The following is a 19,020-nucleotide window of genomic DNA, read 5'->3' as shown; positions in this document are numbered from 1 at the left end:
AAAAAAGTCAAAAAGTGTTCGAACGCCTTTCCTTGTAAGCTCATCAATCTGTATCCAGTTCAGGAGTATTGACTTCATCGTCGGTTACTAGCGACCTGTCAGAATTTCGTTTCGACGCGCAATCACCGAGACCTGGAGGCTTGGATGCCTTTATTTTGAGCTCTTTCATGCGATGCAAATTGAAAAGTCACGCTATACATCGAATACATTCGCGAATGTTTGCTACCAGTGTGAAAAGCGCGATCCCGAAATCAAAGCATGAATTATTTATGGTCGACTCCAACTTACAGTAACACCAGATTGGCTTCGTCGCCTCAGCAACAGCTGCAAGGAGGTTGGCAAGCTCAATTGGATGCTGTCTGATGAGGAAAGTTCAGGGGAAATATTGTAGCGAGAGGACATATATTTAACGATCACTGCAGTTTGTGTAGTTGGCTAGCAACCATATCTTTAAAAAGGAAAAAAAAAAAAAGCTGGTAATTTCAACGAGCGACTGACCGATTCTTTTTAATGTGGACAACGCTGATGATAACAGACGCCGTCGATATGTGCATTAGGTTAACCCACATGAGGTCAGCACGTAGACGTCACTGTCTTAAAGAGGAATGATTTCTCCGAGAGTGTAAGTAGTTGAAACTTAGTGGAAATCGTAGGAAGAGGTGCAGATATAGAAGAGGAAAACTTGATACATGAATTGAGACACTCTGGTCTGTACAAGTCCCAAAGAAAGAAAAAAAGGAAATGCAAACTTGAAATAAGTGAGTTATTGACGCCTGTAAATGAGAAGGTATAGTCTATAAAAGATGAACCTCTTTATCCACCACTGCGGTGTGTTGTTCTACGAGTGCGCTATCTATTCGAATGCTGAGGGCCGTATTACCCTTTCCGAAATTTCAGCTCATGTTATTGTGCCTGCGGCTCACCTATCCAGTTTAACTTCCAGCTCAAAAGGACGGTCTCTTTCATCGATCGGTCAACAACGACGCGGTTTTGCCAACCGTAATCTCTAGATCATTATTTGCAACAACGAGGAAGCTAGACCATAACGTTTCTTCTCAAACTACTCCACACGTCATAACGTTAGAGTACATGTGTTTTAACCATAGGATATCCATCGCCAGACTATACCTACTCGAGTACCTCAGAAAAGAGGAATGTTGCCTGCGACAACGACAAAGCTTTTACAATTTTATCGTCTACAAAACTTTTTATCATCTGCTTCAGAAAATGGGGAGAGATGCCAAATACTCAGGTTGCCGAATTCGAGGAAACTCATCTGCGCGCTGAGTTTTCTGGGGGCTTCCGGCTGGTGCTAACCATATGTGTATGCTAAACTGAGACACACGCTGAGAGCACTCTACCAGGCATAACAAAGCAGAAGACGATTCCTTTCGTCGAGTTTGATCGGCGCAAGAAGCACAGTAGAAGGCACAAAAAAAAACAAAAAAAAAAACAACCGAGAATTTCCTCTTCGACAGCTTGAGGGTTAAACTAGCTTTGATCTGTATCAACTCATTGTATTCCGCGCTCCTACGTACAAGAAACATTCTTTCTGAAAGCGGGCCACTGAGGGCCGTTCACGAAGTGTCGGAGGCACAGCGGCAAACAAGGCCCTTGAAATGTCGCTCTAATTAGCGAGCTTCCCCAGAGGAGACGGCGGAGTGACCAAGTCCAATCAGCTTGAGCTCACAACGGGATTATACTGAGGCGAGTGTTGCTCCCTTGAACCCGCTAAAAGGCAATGGCGCCGACTCATAATCGTCGTCGTCTGCGACGGTCCGAGTATTTCCAGGAATCCGGATGACACGGTTTTGATTCTGGCGGACTTTTTCGAGTTTAATCCAATAGATGTACATGTACGCGCGGTTCCGTAGAACGAGTTAGAAGGCAATTTGTGAGAGGAGTAGCGAAACGCGTTTGAGCAAGGCTAAGAAACGACGCTGAAATGTCACGATATGATTGGTGTGTGAAAGTTGAAGGATGAGTGTCCGTGTTCAACTACGTTTAGAAGAGCAAGGACCAGTGGGATTTGACTCTTCGCTTTTGCGTCGACTGCTTCTTCGCGAGGCCTAGGGTCTTATAGTCATCACTATCAGCGAAGATCGAAGGAGTTCAGACACACTTCGTTCGGAAAATGTATCACAATTTTTTTTTATAGAAGCTGTTTCCATGAATATAATCGGACACTGTCCAAACTTGGAATACCCACCCTACGAAGAGGCAGGGCAGAGTTTGACTTATACTTTTTGTTTAAAGTTGTTAACGGTTACGTTGAGTGCTCGGATCTTCTCTCTAAGTGTACGATTCCATGTGCCCCTTAGGTGATGTAGAGCTACAAGTTTGTTTTATGTGAACCATCTGTATTTGATGTCGCCTGTAGTCAGATCGAAACTTGTGTTTAACAGAATTGATGACCAGTATATTGATAGATTTGCGACGGCGCGAGACTTTAGGCATGCTGTACAATGTTCAGTGCCTGTCATTTTTCTCTCTGTTCCTATTTACTGCTGTGTCCTCTTTACCATGTACTCCACTCACTTAAGCCTTGGCTGTTAGTGGGTACTCGTTAAATAAACGAATAAATAAATAAATAAACGAATAAAAATGACACCGTCATATCTGGCGCTGCACGTGCCATCTATGTACCCGCCTATTTTTGAGGGTGTTTCATAGTTCAAGGAAGCTTCGTTGTATCAACAAAACTGCCGCACACCACTTCATCATCACTGGGCTGTCACGCAAGCGTGTATGGCAATAAACCAAACCAACGTGTTTACCACATTTCGTGGGTACATGTAATATGTAGGTAGCGTTTCGTGGTTTTTTCGTCGTCGACGAACTAGAGCGTGTTTAGCGAAGTAGTAATACAGGTTGTTGTATCGAGCTAGTTTTTTATGGTGTGCAATATTGCTTGACAGCGGACGTCATTTTGAAAGAAGCTGGCATCAGTTAGTCAGGTTAGTGTTCCAGTAAGGTCGCTAGATCGCTGAAAGCCCAAAGGAACACGAGTCATGCCCTACAAACAATCAGTGCTAACCGATCACTAAAGAACGTTAGTTAAAAGTGCAGTTTTGTGCGTGTGTGTGTGTGTTTGTTCCTCGTTCTCATGCATTCATTTGTTTCGAGGAAGTGAGTGTCGTTAACATTTTTCTTTGCAAGGGCTTCCCCCCCCCCCCCTAAAAGACAACGGAAGTTGTCGCATCGTTGCATCGTACCTGTTGTAAATCTCCTTGAGTATAGATGCCTTCAGACATATAGGACAGTACTACAAAATGGAAACAAGGATTTTTTGTCTATGGCGAACCTCGCACCGGAAACGAAGACATACCCTACGAGGAGCGACGTCGCATGGTTAATACCATTCAAGCGTGCTGGGTATGTTGACCAAAGTATGTCTGTAGTTTTACCGCGGATATTAAACCAAAATTTCTTTTTCCCTCGTCGTGAAATACCAAACACAAAGATGTTAAAACAATGCGTAATATAAACCTGTCGTTTATTTAGTATTGTAATTTATTGACTCTTTCTTTATGATGTACTTTTGATGTTCATGGTGTACCGGTATTGTTTTTCTGGTATACTGGGTGGTATACATAGCTTCTTGTGTTCCTTGCGTGCGTGTGCGCGCTGTGTTCCACATACGCTTTTCATATCTAAAATTACGGTTGTATTTGCTTTGTGTCGGCAGTCTGCACTGTATTTAAGGGGTCTGGAGCCTTGCCAAGCTAAGCACTCTTAGCTTTTTGCCCCAGCCCCCATCACGGTCTACGTGAAAAGAAAGAAAGAAAGAAAGTGCAATACTGACAAATAAAAGAGCCTAAATGCCAGAAGCACGCAAAGTGAAAGAAAAAAGAAGCACTTTTCTGGATCACCGAAAATTTGCGAAGTCATCGACTCGAAAAATGATTTCACAATCGGACACGCGAGAAGAGCAATTTGCGCGGGAATGCGTTTTTCCCGTCGAAACAATGGTTCTCCACGTGGCCGGTATTGCATCACAGTGGAAGAGAACACCTCTCGCCGACTCCTCCTCGGCTGGCCGCTGACCCCGATCCAGGAGCGTTAAAATCTGTCCCAAAGGAGCCGTACCGAGGAGCCTCACAATCGCGATATTTCTTCAAGCAGAAATATACACACTGTGCTCGAATTGAAATGCATCGAAAATGGTCGGCGAGCAAAGTTTCTGCCGCTCACATATCCCGACACATGACACCCCGAGACTCCGAGGCCCTTCATCATGTGGCGGGTTCGCTTTCCAGATCCATTCTTTGGCCGTTTTGGCTGACGGCCAGAAGAATGTGCAGTCAAAATGAATGAATCGGGCACTCACCAAAATCGCCTTTGGGTTAGAAAAAATACCAACCGGAGACCAGAGAGGAGAAGAACAAAGCCAATGTCGTCATTCTTTCCTGTTGCGGAAAGCCAACGATGACGTAATCTTTCAGTTGTTGCTTAATCGTGTTTTGTTTCTGTTTTTTTTTTTTTTTTTTGTCTTTTCTAAGTGGACGGTAGCCCCAGGGAAGTTTATGCAGCGGGCGTCTGAAACATTTTTGATGCATTTCTTCCCGACTGCAAGAAATAGTGGAATTAGTACGGAGTGTTCTGAACTTCCAAAAAATATTATAAATCTTGTTTTATTCGTGAGTATAAATATAAACCAGATCCAGATTTTCAAAAGTAATCAGTGATAAAAAAAAATATATAAGACCTTAAGAAGAAAGAAAGAGCAGTCTATTCTTCTTGTTTCTTTTTACGAAGACGTCGTTTTCACTGCATCAAAAAGACGAACAAAATGCATATATGAAAAAAAAAAGACACCTTTTGAAATCGACTTCTCTTTCATTGAGCGGCACTTTTTGGCAAGTGACTCTGAAACCGTGCATAATGAACTGCATTAGATGACGTTAATGTATTATTCCTTTTCCAGTGGCTTCAGCCGCAGCGTCAAAGAACTGCTGTCTCTTCCCATTTTCGTAATACGTACTCTAAAGAAATATCTTGACACACACACACACACACACAAAAAAAAAGAAAGGAAGTCGAAAGACAAAATCAGAATTCACGAAACCATGATTTAGTTTCTTATAATCTTTACAGAGAAAACGCAAGTAGTCACAATGCGGCTGTTTTACATTTTCCCCGTGTACAGCTTTGAGGAAGCAGATAAAGCAAGTACGAAAAAAAAAGGTTTTCCTCGATACTAGTGAAAAACTCCGCATGAAACTTCCGTCCAGCAGTGCACCAGGAAAAACGGAATGAACTCATCCCATTTTGCATCATTTTCCCGAGAAGAAATTGGGGGGGGGGGCCTCGCCCACGTATTGATTTCGAACGCATCGATTTGCGGCAAAACGAAGGACGAAACGATGCATCCGCGTTTCTCCTCTTAAACGGACGGAGGAGCTCTATTGATCCGCCAGGCCCAATTAGATCGGCGCCCATTCCGGATACTAAACCTACGATTGCCAGTTAGGTAGGCTTTGTTAGAAGCAAATATAATGTCGTCACAAGTGTACACCCACTTGGAGTTGTACGAATCATTAACGCGCCTGCGCACCAAGGAGCAAAATAAGGTAACATTAAGAAGGAGGTGAGGCTCGAGGGGATAATATGTGGCTGATGCTTCCTGCGTATATTTAGCGTGTAATGCACTAATAATAAAAAAAAAAGAGGGTCATAATGGTCTGGAGTAGACAAAAACACAACTTAAGCAAATACAGTGAACACTCGTTATTATGACCGTGGTCGTTCCCGAAAATTTTGGTCATAATGCGGAATTGTCATATTAACGAGAGGGATTTGCAGAGCTTTCACTGCATTGTTTCCCAGGTGTATGGTCGTAAAGCGGGTATGTCAGATTATCGGGGGTCATATTAACGAGGGTTCACTGTATTGCATATTGGTCGGGCATGTTTTGAATATCACCTTGCTGAACCCGTTCACGTCTTGTCTACCCTAACGTCACTTTGGCGACCCCTGCTCGGCCCGGTCCTGCACAACCAGGGGGCAGTTACGACTACCCTCTTGAGCTTTCTCCGTGCCACCGGCCTCTCGACCAGCCTCTATAAGGCCCTTTTGTATGTATGTCTCTGTGTGTGTGTGTGTTTCTTTTCCTTCTTTTTTGTTTTTATGGAAGGAATAGCAAGTCGGCCTATGCCTGATTAACCTTTTCCCTCTTCTTCTTCTTTTTTTTTTTTCAGTAAACATATTTCCCCTCCCCGTTCACGTCTTTGACGCTTTCGTAGAAACGGGTGACAGAATAACATCGTGTATTCATTACAGTGATCACCCCTCTCGAAGACCTTAGTTGTCTGTGCGCCATAAAAACCGGAATCATCATCATCACCATCATCATCATCATCAACCCCTCTCGAACGTTACACCTGGAAAGTATCTGCGTACTTAAAATATCAAAACTTCGTGTAGTGAGTGTCTCCGCATCGGCGTCTCCTTAAAGGCATGCTGTACCGCAGCACTGTCGTGCCCGGAAGAGCCCTGCATGGGCACGGGCCCCCGACCCGGCCCGGGGGCTGGGTCGGGGTTTGTTATTGGCTGTGTGCTCCCGGCCGGGCCGCGCCCGGGCCGACAAAGTGCGCCAACACCGCGGGCCGGGCCGGGCCGGGCCGGGCCGGGCCGGGCCGACAAAGTGCGCCAACACCGCGGGCCGGGCCGGGCCGGGCCGGGCCGACAAACATGTTTCCGAGAGTCAGAATCGACCGGGTCACGCAGCTAATTCCACGCAATGCCAGACTATTAGTTCATATCATCACGCGCTTGCGTCATTCCTTGGCATATATTTGCAAAAACAAGCAAGGGACACTGCATTATGCGTATGATTCGACCCTCTAGAACATTCTCAAAGCCACTTTACATTGCTCCTGACTCCTCGCGTATTTCACAATCACGTTCGCAAAGCTTGGTGAGAGGGGTAGGGACTGGGAGAAGGAGTTTGTGGACAGCATCCTATGTCTCCATAAAAACTTGGTAGTATAACGATAACGCGCGCTTGCCCGCGTGCGTTCTGGATTTAATTTGGTATCGTACTGTTCTGGTTTTAAAACGACAGTTCTTGTATGTTTGTGGCCGTGTTTTCTCTTCTTATAAATTGGCTTATAAATTTGTTTGAGAAGCGCTAGAAACGTCACAGCTGGAAATACTAAGCCGGGATCTGCGCGCTGAGTCATCGGTCCGGGCTCTGTTCGCTGGGCCGTCGTGCCAGGCTGGGCCGGGTCCCACAGAAACGTGAGGGTCCGGACCCGGAAAAATCGGCCCGTGCAGGGCTCTAGTGCTCGTAGTCAAACGATACTTTAGAGGCCGGTAACGCTTTTATGCAAGCCTACATCACATTACGCAACAACAACAATAGATAAATCGTGACTATGACGTGGGGTGATTGACCGCTGGAGAGCAGTACACATTACGCAAACTCTCAGTAAGACATCGGGAAAGATGTCAAGCGTCAACAATTTCATTCAACTTCGGTAACGTCTGGTAACAAGCGGCTGAAGCCAATAACAGGCGTTGCAGAGGTGGACAGATTTTTGTTCACCTCGAAAAAAGGAATCCTCCATTAAGACATCGCTCAATTATTGATGTCTTTTAGAGCAACCTGTTGCTGCCGAAAGGCTGAAAAGCATGCAGTTTGGTAATTAAAGACTGCGCACTGATGATTGATTGATTGATTGATTGACTGAAATACACGAAAAGGCAATTGGAATTGTGTGAGCGTGCATGTGTGGCGCATGTTGCTCGGCATCTTATTGGTTATATCCAAAGCGAATGTTTGGCCCGTAGTTCGGAAATCTGCCACCAGCCTGTCGCTTATAGAGCGTAAGGGCTCCTGTTCACCAACTTCATTTCAGTTCACACTGGAACGTGTAGCGCAATGATCTGGATTACAGATTCCTATTAACCACATCATGAGGGTGACTGTAAAACCGTATACTAAAATACGTACTTCAAAAGTAAGTGCTAACGGAACAAGGGCAAAAGAAGTTGACAGGACGGAGTGCTACTAACAACTGACGCTTTATTCGGCAAGAGCACAAAACGTCTTTCACCTAAAACTATTGCTTGCACTCAGAGGAAAAGGAACTGCTCAAACAGGTTCGGTACCCTTCAGAATCCTGAAATGTTTCTTCCATGCTCGCATGAATGCCCATGCACAATGCAGATGCATATGTATAATAAACTACAAATTATTACAAAACTGTGAGGCCAATGCTCTTCCTGGTGCGTTGCATCCATCATAATATGACAGAGGTTCGCATTTCCGGTCGTTGTAACCCATATTAGTATGTAGTTGCCTATTGTACAGTATTCCTCGTGAAAGAGAAAATAGAAAAGTAGTGCAGGTTGGCGAGTCTTACGTAGCAGAAGCGAATAGACCTAAATTATAAGGGCGAGAATGGTGGCTAAAAAAGGCACGTAAACAACCGACGCAGCCGCCCTAATAAATTAGCCTCGCCAAGTTAACGAACTAACTCCGTCTTACAGGCCCGTCTGATGCCTAATAACTTCTCGAGCGTGTGGCCATGTTTTACTCGCATGGTACGCCCAAGTCCGTGGCAACGGCGGGCTGTTCACGCAAAAACATTCTTCGAGCTTAGAACAGCGTCCCCACCTTACAATTCGCGGTGGCTGAACTATGTGTTGCAAATAGTTTTTACGTGACGATCCAAGACTGTTGAAACCCCACAGCGGTGAGGCAGTGTTTCTCGTTTCGTACGGCGTCGTAAGGGTGTGAAACTGAATTTTACTCGATTTGGTTTGCTCCACGTAGCAGCACCGTACACAATTAGAAATGAACCCACCTTAATTCACGTAAATGAACCTTGACCGACCAAGTCCAAGACGGGAACAATGACGATCGATTCAACTTCGTTTACTCACGCAAACCCATTACCTGTTTCTTACACTCTTCCCTTTCCTTTTGGAAACAGCGAGCCGACCTACGTCTGACTAATCTTTACTCTCGCACAGTAAACATATTCCCCTCTCCGAGGCTTCTGTTGGAAGGCTTAACGAGATTCTGCTCAATGCGATGCAGAGTGCATAAAAGTGCCTGTAAAGCGTGCTTTGCCTGCCGAGCACACGAGTACTGCAGATGAGCTCACCTCACCAACCATCCCTGAATACTAACGTTACGAGGCCTTACTGGCATCGAAGCTGTGGTTCCGTAAGTGTAGCCGTGCAGTTTCATGAGGTGCACTTGGTTGGTACCATTGCTATCATCTTGGCTAAAATACAAAGGAACATGAATATGAGTTATGTATACAGTCTAGCACTGTCTCTCCGTTCCAATCCTGCTCAGTTTTGCGCAGAAGTATCTTCCCGTCCCTGCTGTTGACGCGAGATGCTATAGATCTAAGAAAATATCTCTCCCGGAACAGCACCGCAAGCGATACTGCCCCGACGACCATTTTATGGGCCGCGCATTCAAAGACACGGCCCACCCGGGGGGCGGACGGCGTTATCAAAGGGCCCCTCTCGGGTATATGAGGGACCGCTTACGCGGATTTGAAGGAAGACCACGGCTGCCACCAGCCTGGTTCAGTCGTCTCGTTTGATCAAGCCAGAGCCTTTGATCGTGCGGAGCGTTACTACCTTTCCGGTGTTCTGCGTCTGTTTGGCTTTCCCGTAGCCTTCATATATCTGCTTCGGGCGCTGAACTCAGACTTAACAAGTGACATCGTCGTTAATGGCGACATCACGCAGCCGTTTTCAATAACACGTGGGGTTCGTCAGTGGTGCCCGTTATCCCCCATGCTGTTCGTGTTATGCATAGACCCGCGCGTTACGTAGGCTTGCTGCGTGCCCTCGTATTCGCGGTTTTCCACTCCCATGTGGCGGCTCGGTGACGGTATCTGCGTATGCAGATGACGTTACACTCTTTCTACGGGACAGTCATAGCATGGCCGAAGCGCTTCAAATTCTTGGCGAGCATTCGCGTGTTTCAGGTGCCTTGCTTAACGCTTCAAAAAGTAAGGCATTGCCTAGGTTTTAGCGACAACTTCGTGGGCGGTAGAGCAGTGCTCATCCTTTCGAATCTTGGGAGTGGCGTTTGACCAACGGGGTGTGGCACGAAAAAACTGGGGGGGAGGGGGGATATGTTTATTAAGAAAAAAGAAAGGAAATGAGAGTCAGACGGCTATTAAAAAAAAAGGAAAAATGGGGGAAGAAAAGAAAAAGGAAAAGAAGAAAAGAAACGGAGAAGAAAAAGGGGAAAGGGGAAGAAAATAAACTGGGACTCCCTGCTCCTGGACGTTGAACGCAAGGTGTCTATAGCCAGTAGGTTTGACCTATCTTTTCAGGAGCGCGCATACCTAATCAAGAATGTGCTATGCACTAAGCTGTGGTTCGTTTCTCGGGTTACCCTACCGCCTCGTACTGTATGCACAGGGTTTCTTCGGTGATTTTCTCCTTCTTTTTGGGGCGGAAAAACAGCTCTTGTTAGACGTACAGTTCTACAACGGCTACGATCACAAGGAGGCTGGAGCCTCCCGTGCATTTCTACTTTTTGTACACGGCTTGCCCTCCGGGCTGTCCTCTGAGTTCTCGGCAAATATGAGCATTCAGCGCGTGTACTCGCATTGTACTGGCTTGGCCACTTTCGCAAAGCTTTGGTTCCTCGCGGACTAGGGAATAGGTACCCTGAAGCCAGTTCTCCGTCCTTGTTTTATCGACGTATCGCAGAGAGATGTTGCTTATGCCCCCCAGGTCGATCCTCGGTTGGTCCTGTATTATTTGTGAATTGCTATGCCCCTTGGATGATCCCTGGCGAAGCATCCCATTACATCATAATTACTTATTTGTTGTTCTTGGATGATCCTCGGCCCGGGGGGGGGGGATATTTATGAAAACAAAGAAAAAAAAGTGAGGAAACGTCAGCTTGCTATTCCAAAAAAAGAACAAGAAGCCCCGGCTGCATAACTTGGGGAAACCTAGGTCTATCGTGGGGCGATATCCTGATAACTTCCCGCGCGAAGTCTGACTCCGTGGAAAGCGGCCTTGGGTGTTCTACCTACGCGGGATCGTTTCAATCGGTGGGGTCTTACTGGTATCTCCCTCTGTCCGAATTCCCCACCACTGAATCAGTGTGCCCCGTGTTAGACGACTGAGTTGTGGCAAGAACGTTTTGGACTCTCGTTTGGCGGGTTTTTTCCGTTCCGCTATCGCTCAGGGCACCGGATCAGGGACAGGTTTCTTCTTCTGCTTGCTGTAGTAGCAAGGTACGTCTTGTGGAAGAACAGATGCAGAGTCGTAGCTCAAGGCAGGCGTCTTCGCATTCAGTACCCTCTCCTCATGTCGCTCTACAAGCAGGTATAGTTGTTTTCTTGGAGACCCACCTTGTTACGCTTGGAGAGACAGAGTTCCTCCGACGGTGGTAGACGTGCTAGATTACTGTCCACCGCGTCCGCGTCTCCTGGCATTTCCACTGACTTCCCTGAGTGGCTTCCTTTTTGTGGGTTTCTTTGTTCTTTGCAGTCTTGGGTAAGTTACTTCTAAAAAATAACTGAGTTACAGTTATAGCTACTTTCTTGGTCAAGTAACTAGTTACAGTTACAGTGACTGAGAGAAAGTAACTTAGTTACATTACAGTTACTTTTTATAAGAATGACCATGAGAGGATGATACAAATGTTAAAAACATACATTTATTTACATTTACTTAAGTGCAATAAAAGTATATTATTGCACTTAACAAGAAGCTGTATAAGTCAATAAAGCGGCTCTCCCACGGCGAAAAATACGACATGCGTACGCGACCGAAGGGCGAAGAGCACAAGGCATGGGGCACATACCGATTAGGTACGCACTGTTAGCGGGGAGTAGAGTACGGTAGGGTGAAGAAAAAAAAAGTAACGACATTTATTCAAGTAACTAGTTACATTTTGCAATTACATTCACGGAAACAGTAACTAGTTACAGTCAAAAGCTACTTTTCCGGAAATGTAACTAGTTACTGTAACTAGTTACCCCTAAAAGTAACTAGTTACAGTTACAAGTTAAAAGTAACTTAGTTACTACCCAAGACTGGTTCTTTGTACATGATGAATATTGATCGCTGAAGCTAGTGTAGTGTAACTTGTGTAGTGTAAGCATTTCGTGTGTTCAATTCATGCTACACTGTATTGAAATTGTACTGCACAAGTTCATTTATCTGTTGTTGTTGTTGTTGAGACATATACAGGGTGTCCCAGAAAACGTATCATTGAATTATAATAAAAAAACTGCACCACCTAGAGTCATGCGGTCAATTGCATTTGTGCTTACTGGGTTTTTGCCGCCTCCTCATGTGAATGTCGTGTAACGTAAGTTTCATTATGTAAATTTTTGCGAGCTTAAGTCGGAAATTTGCCTAGTAAAGGTCACTTTTTTACCCCACCAATGTGAAGAGCGTGTCTAACTTAGTCAAATTAATGATAATCGACAGGGATATTTAGGAGCTATCCCATCGGAAGAACTAGCCGAACATCATGCTCTACGGAGGTCGCTCAGAATTGCGCACGATGAATTTTTCAGCGCAATCTTTGTCAGTCCGACGAAAGGAGGTTGAAAAACGATTTTCCTCGCGAAAAAGATTTCCCCTCGAAAATACAGATTAAAAGTCAGCCTCAAGGGTGCGTTCAAAAATGTCTCCCCGTACATCTACGTGTGCCCCGAATGCGTTAAAAAAACTTAACACCACACACAAAAAAAAGAGCAGCAGGTATTTCTTTTTTGTTGTTGTTGTTGTTGTTTACTACTAATGTGGTAAATAAATGCTTTAAGATTACACAAACATTCAGGCTTCGAAATATCGTTCAAATGTTCATCTATACGTCAGCGATGTTTAATTTTTATGTAGTGATTTTCTCGAGTCCTTGATGATTCGCTACGAAACTCAGTCAAATTCACTCCGTATTTGTTGTCTTTTTCATGACCAGCTTACACTCCTCGGTTTGTGGTTTCGTATCAGTTGAGAGTGGCCAGTCAACAAAAGACGACTTAGTACTCGAGAAAGACGGCTGCTCATGCTGCTCCACCCAATACCAACATTTCCAAGGGGTCCCCCCCCCCCCAAAAAAAAAAAAGGTTTTAAGAGCCACTTCTCTGGAATGTATTTCGTGAAAGGATGCCGAAGTTGTACACCTTGACGACACTTACGAGGAGAAGCCTGTTGAAGAGGGTGGCGATGGGCTTTTGTAGTCGCTCGCCGTCCATGAGCGAAGTGAGCTCGATAATGGTGGCCAGGTGTCGCTGAAGACCCGTCAGGATCCCGTCCAAGCATTCCGGGTTGTGCGCCATCCGCGTCAGGGCAGCGAAGGCCGCGTCCACTTTTTGATTCGGAGGCTCACTCTCGTCTAAATGGTGTCAGAGAATTGGCCAGCATTAGTGACTGGAAGTCGCACGCTTCAGTACGTTTATGCAGCAACCCCATAAGCGTGCCATTAACCTGTATGGTGCACTCATAGGTTTTGTATACGGGTTGGTGCGCTTACGTCAAGGGCTACGTAAGGACGGGTTGTAATCACGTATAGTCGCGTTCAGCCTAAGAAGGGCACGTTTATATAACCATGTACAGCTCGAAGCACAGTTAACTTGAACGAGCCTCCGACCTGCGGAGCGGGAAGAGAGCCACCCTAACGGCACTTACGCGAAATGAAGGGAAAGAGTGTTTTGACTGTCCCACTTGTGCTGCGGGGGTGTCCGCCTTGCCATCAGCTGTTGACTCGGCATTGCATTGCCATTGCATCCTTGCGATATCGTCCAGCATACACCTATACATGTCGGCGCTAAACCAAACAAACGTTGAAAGATGAAAGTCACTGAAAAGGTTAGCCAGCTGTAGGACTCGAACCCACGTCTTCTGGATTACCTGTCCAGGGCTCTACCAAGTGTTGTGTGAGAGAGAGTGACTGGTTTGTCCCTTCAGATGACGCACCCTGCAAGTCGCTGAGAAGGCGTGTTAGCTTAGCTCAATTACTAGAGCCCTGGACCGGTAATCCAGAAGATGTGGGTTCGAGTCCTACAGCTGGTTAACCTTTTCAGTGACTTTCATCTTTCATCGTTAATTTCTTAGGCAACTTGAGGCCTTGTATGTGATTGTCCCTTCTATGTTGTCCCAGCCTCAGAACATCAGTTCTCTCATGTTCAAACAAACGTGGCGATGATCATAACAGCTGACGGCAATACGATGCCAAGTCAACAGCTCATGGCAGGGCGGACAGCCCCGTAGCACAAATGGGAAAGTGGGAAAGTCGACGCACTCTTTCCCTTTATTTCACGTAAGCGCCGCTAGGGTGGCTCTCTTCCCGCACCGCGGGTCACAGGCGCGTTAAAGTCAACTCTGCTTCAAGCTGTACACTCTTCAAGGTGCTGACTCAGCGGCGTGGCGGTGTGGATACAGTGTCTGTACGTTTTGGCTCCGCAGTAAGAATAATGATTCCTGGCTTTACGTCGCGGGCTCCGACAGGGTCATAGCAAGAGACTGGAAGGTGGTGAGTTCGAAACCCACCACCGGCTGTGTTGTTTGAGGCTTTTCCCGGGTTTTCCGGCGGACTTCCCAGACGTATGGGGGCCCAGTTCCCCCTGAAGTCTGCCCAGGATGCATACTTACCCGCCTGTGTCCCACTCCTGTCGTCCCTCCATCTGTCTGCCCACTGCTCATATCCACAGTTGCTTCGCGATGCTAACCCAAAAAAAAAAAAGATTCAACTGCCACAAAAAAAGGCCCCGTGCGAAACGGCGTCAGATACCGACAAATCGGTATCCTTCGTGTTGGACACAACTCCTTGCTTCTATGCCTTTCGATGGCGAGCTTTTTTTTTATTTAATTTCAACTGCGGTATCGAACCTACAAGTTATCCAATTCGTGTAATCTGCGAACGAAACGGATAAACGCTCCCCGTCCCAGTTACATCTACATCGTCGCTCTTATCACGGAAACCGGAAAGAAGATAAATCACTCTTGTCGGTTCTATTGCTTGACCAGATAATAAATTGCAGTGTGCTTTGTGACAGCGGGGCTTCTCGTACCAAAGTCATAGTTCAACGCCAGAAAAGGGCACGAAGGCTCATTTCAACTAAAGCCGAAGTTGGGGGATCTACAATGCAATTTCCTTCCTCTTTGTTTAACGTTGCATCGAACGTCGTTTTTTGGCGATCGATCGAAACGGTAGTTGTGGACCAGCAAAATGGTAATTTGCATACTTATTTAATGAATTGATAGACTCAGGGCCACAAAGTGCGAAGTCACTCTCGTTAAAGAATGTTTGTAACGGGATTTAAAAATATCCGTGGCTCATCAGATGCAACGTAGACATGTAAGGAACCGAAACACTGGAGGAAAATGAAGAAACGACACGCGGGCTTCTTCGTTTCTGGTTGGTTGGTTGGTAAAAATAAAAATAAAAATATGGAGACGTTGGCCCAACTCTACATTAGGCCGGCAGTTTCTGTTCTGCGTTTTACAGGCTACTAACAATTCTGCATCGGCATCTACACACACGAAACCCCCCCACGTTTCTTCATTGGTTCACGCATAAATCACGCTATTTAGAAACTATATTTTGAGTATGTATTAAAGCCATCCCATATCTGTTTAATACTGGAATATGCAACTAACGAAAACGCGAACATCGCGGTTCGGTGACCGGGAGGGGGTGATGCTTTTCCCTTTTTATCTTTTCATTTTTCATTACAAAGTAGAACGTGAAGAAAAACAATGTGCAAGTTTCCGGCGATGCAGAATCAAAAATAACAAAGACGGTTAAGAGCATCAGCTGTTTACTATATACATTAAAAACATGACTTTCGTGCAGTAGGCTGCACTTCTTCAGGCTTGAGGACCTGTTACAAGACTTGTAACAGGTCCTCAAACCTGAAGAAGTGCAGCCTACTGCACGAAAGTCATGTTTTTAATGTATATAGTAAACAGCTGATGCTCTTAACCGTCTTTGTTATTTTTGATTCATTACAAAGGGAAGATGATTGTTCTGCACTGACACAACGACTCGTCCCCCTCTTTGCATGTTCGTGTAATCAAGATTACGGATTTCGTTTCCATCAACTGAATAGTTCACCCGGCGACGACGTCTAAAACTTAAATTTAATGTATAGAGAATACTGAATGGCTGCCTCTCAAGGTGCAGCATCCAACAAATGAACCCCTACTGGCGCCTCCTTTTCATTTTGAGAACTCCTTTTCCCAAACTGCCATCTACTTCCTTGTACCCTGGCCCACTGCAGTAAAGGATCGCATTGGAAGTCGGAGGAAGTACCTTGCTGAATGTGATAGCTTTATCAGCACAGCGCCTACAAGTGCGGTAGTAAGAAACGATCTCGGAAGTCGGGCCAAACAATGGCGAGAGATGCGACCCAGAACTGGCCTTAAAGTTGTGCCACGCTCTTTACACCTTTGATTGCACGGAAGTGGAGTGAACCTCGTGGCGAGGGAGAAAAATGTCGCCTGATGAGTTTGTGCCTTAGAGAAACACCCTCTAAGGATAAGCTATATAGAGGTTATGTGCTCCTTCCGCATGCTGTGTGTAAGGGCCTCGACATTGTGAGATAAAGTTATGATATATAGGAAGAGCACAGCCAACGGGGAGTCGCTCGAACTTCCGGGTATCCAGATATATATGCGAGCAACTACACGGTTCAGCTGCCGCTATCCGTCACACGTAGAAAGTAATTAATACGATTATTATTAAGGGACGATGCCACAACGCTGTTTATTTTTTTTTTACGTGGTTGGTGAATTGTATACATGCTCGGCTGACCTCACAGGGAACCGACATCCGCCGTACAGACCCAGGAAAAACACCGAGACAACAGAGCACGGACTCGAACCTGGGACACCTCCCAGACTCAGCGAGGAAGGAAGGCGATCACCTCAGCCACTAAGCCATTTTGTTTTATACAGGGTGTTTCAAACACGTGTCATTCGGACTTTATAAAAAAAAAAACGGGGCGACGGGGGGGGGGGATATATTTATTAGACGAAAAGGAAAAAAAAAACGGGGAAAGGTCAGCCAAACGGGACGTCGGCTTGCTATTCCAGAAATAAGAAATAATAATAAATAAATAAAAAGAAAAGATAAGAATTAAGGAAAGAAAGAAATAGGAAGGAAATTAAGAAAATAAGAAATAAAGAAAAAGAATTTGGAAATAACGAAAAACTAACAGATGATGAAAGAAGGATGAGGTAGATTAATGACAGAGATGACACAAAAAAAGATGACTAACAAACGGTGAAGGAATGATGAGATGAATCACAGAAGAAGGAGATTTCACGACTGAGTTCACAGGCTGTTCATCAGACCTGAATCTCTCAAGAAAGTCAGAACTGCTTTGGGGCGACGGAAAAATACGGGGTAAAGGGCACTTGTGTGGCAACTGAATTTGCCATCTTGCAAAAATATTTTCATTTGATTTTAATTAAAATAAATTGAATTTCTTTAATTGAACTCCAAAATTTCCCAAGTCAACCTGACGTTTTTTTTTTGTTTTTGTTTTTTTACAGAATTAGAGAGCCCGTAGCGAACTTAGTCAGATGCATGTCCTCCTCTCCACGAATCTTTGCGTCTGATTTGGTGCGCCGTTGAATACCCGAAACTTTGAAGCCTCAATTTCGGGACTTTTCTTGGGCAGTTCCATTTGCAATATCGAGCGGATTTCTTGGTGGATCTGACTAAGTTCGCTACGGGCTCTCAAATTCTGTAAAAAAAAACGTTAGGTTGACTTGGGAAATTTTGGAGTTCAATTAAAGAAATTCAATTGATTTTAATTAAAATCAAATTAGAATAATTTTGCAAGACGGCAAATTCAGTTGCCACACAATCGCCCCGTTTTTTTATAAAGTCCGAATGACACGTTTTTTTGAAACACCCTGTATATACTGCACAGGGTGTTCACTTTTGTCCTTTACATATCCTTTCATAAAAGCTATCAGAGCAGCGTAGATGTCATTTTTGCAGTTGAGTTACACGGCCAGGTGGACATCCTGTCGAAGAGAGTACGTAACCACAAGATGACTAATTACATAAAATTCATTAATTAACTGTTAAAATTAGGGGATTCCGGGCAAAAGCGAGATAGCTGAATGGGAGACAATCAACGTTGAAAACCATTCCATTTTTTAAAAAATTCGAAAACGCGCAGGTGCGTTGAGATATCCATCGCAGAATTTTGACATGCAAATGGGCCGAAATCGAAACCGCGCCGAACGGGAGCGTATGGGGAGGACAGCGCTCATTCGACGTCAGAGGGCCACGTGCTTTGGAGCGAGAGAGATGATTGGAGTAGGTGCTGATCTGCTGGAGAGATAAACCTCCGTCGGCGAAGGACATGCGCTCCTGAAGCGCGCTGTCTTGGTTTCGGCTCATTTTGCGTATAGCGAAATTCCGCGATGGATATTTCACTGCAGGCGCTCATGTCAGTATTTTTAAAAGATAGAACGGCTTTCAGTGAGGATTGTCTTCCATCCTGCTATATCTCGCTTTTGCCTTAAATTCCCTAATTAATGAATTAATTAATGCATTTTGGGTAATTAGTCATTTTGTAGTTGCATACTCTCTTCGAAAGGATGTCCACCTGGCTCTAAAGACCACCTGCAAAAACGACATTTTGTGTAGCTTTCATAGCTTTTTTTTTAATGCAAACTGTAGGATGGGACAAGCGCAATGTTGCCCACATCACGCTTCAAAAAGAGCTTTCTAGAAAATATCTTCCCGGGAACAGCATGACAAAGGATACTGCTTCTTTTAACATAGTTTTTTACAATGTATCGAGAAACCAGGATGGCTACACACACACACACACACATAAAGAGACGATGATGAACAGGATGGCTAACTATCGATAAGGCTTCCTAAAATTCGGACAGGAATGAAGAATGTGTGCTTTGAAATTGTCGGTGGCAGCAGACGACCAGGTGACACTGATACATATGTTTCAAAAAACCGAGGCTATACAGACACACACACAAAAAAAACTTCTAGAACGACTTCTAGAAAGTATACTTCTACAAGCACTG

General features: G+C 45.1%; 1 protein-coding gene across 1 annotated transcript in view; it reads right to left on the bottom strand.

Moving 5' to 3' along the window:
* The window catches only part of LOC135383352 (uncharacterized), a 303,304-nt gene that overhangs the window by 183,237 nt on the left and 101,047 nt on the right, over positions 1–19,020 (bottom strand). The window contains exon 6 of the mRNA XM_064613074.1: positions 13,149–13,345. Coding sequence (XP_064469144.1) covers positions 13,149–13,345 — 197 coding nt within the window. The remainder of the gene's footprint in view (positions 1–13,148; positions 13,346–19,020) is intronic.

Source organism: Ornithodoros turicata, chromosome 1 (assembly GCF_037126465.1).
Source record: "Ornithodoros turicata isolate Travis chromosome 1, ASM3712646v1, whole genome shotgun sequence".
Taxonomy (NCBI): Eukaryota; Metazoa; Arthropoda; class Arachnida; order Ixodida; family Argasidae; genus Ornithodoros; species Ornithodoros turicata.
Note: the sequence above shows the minus strand (reverse complement) of the source record. Positions and strands in the feature narration are given on the sequence as shown.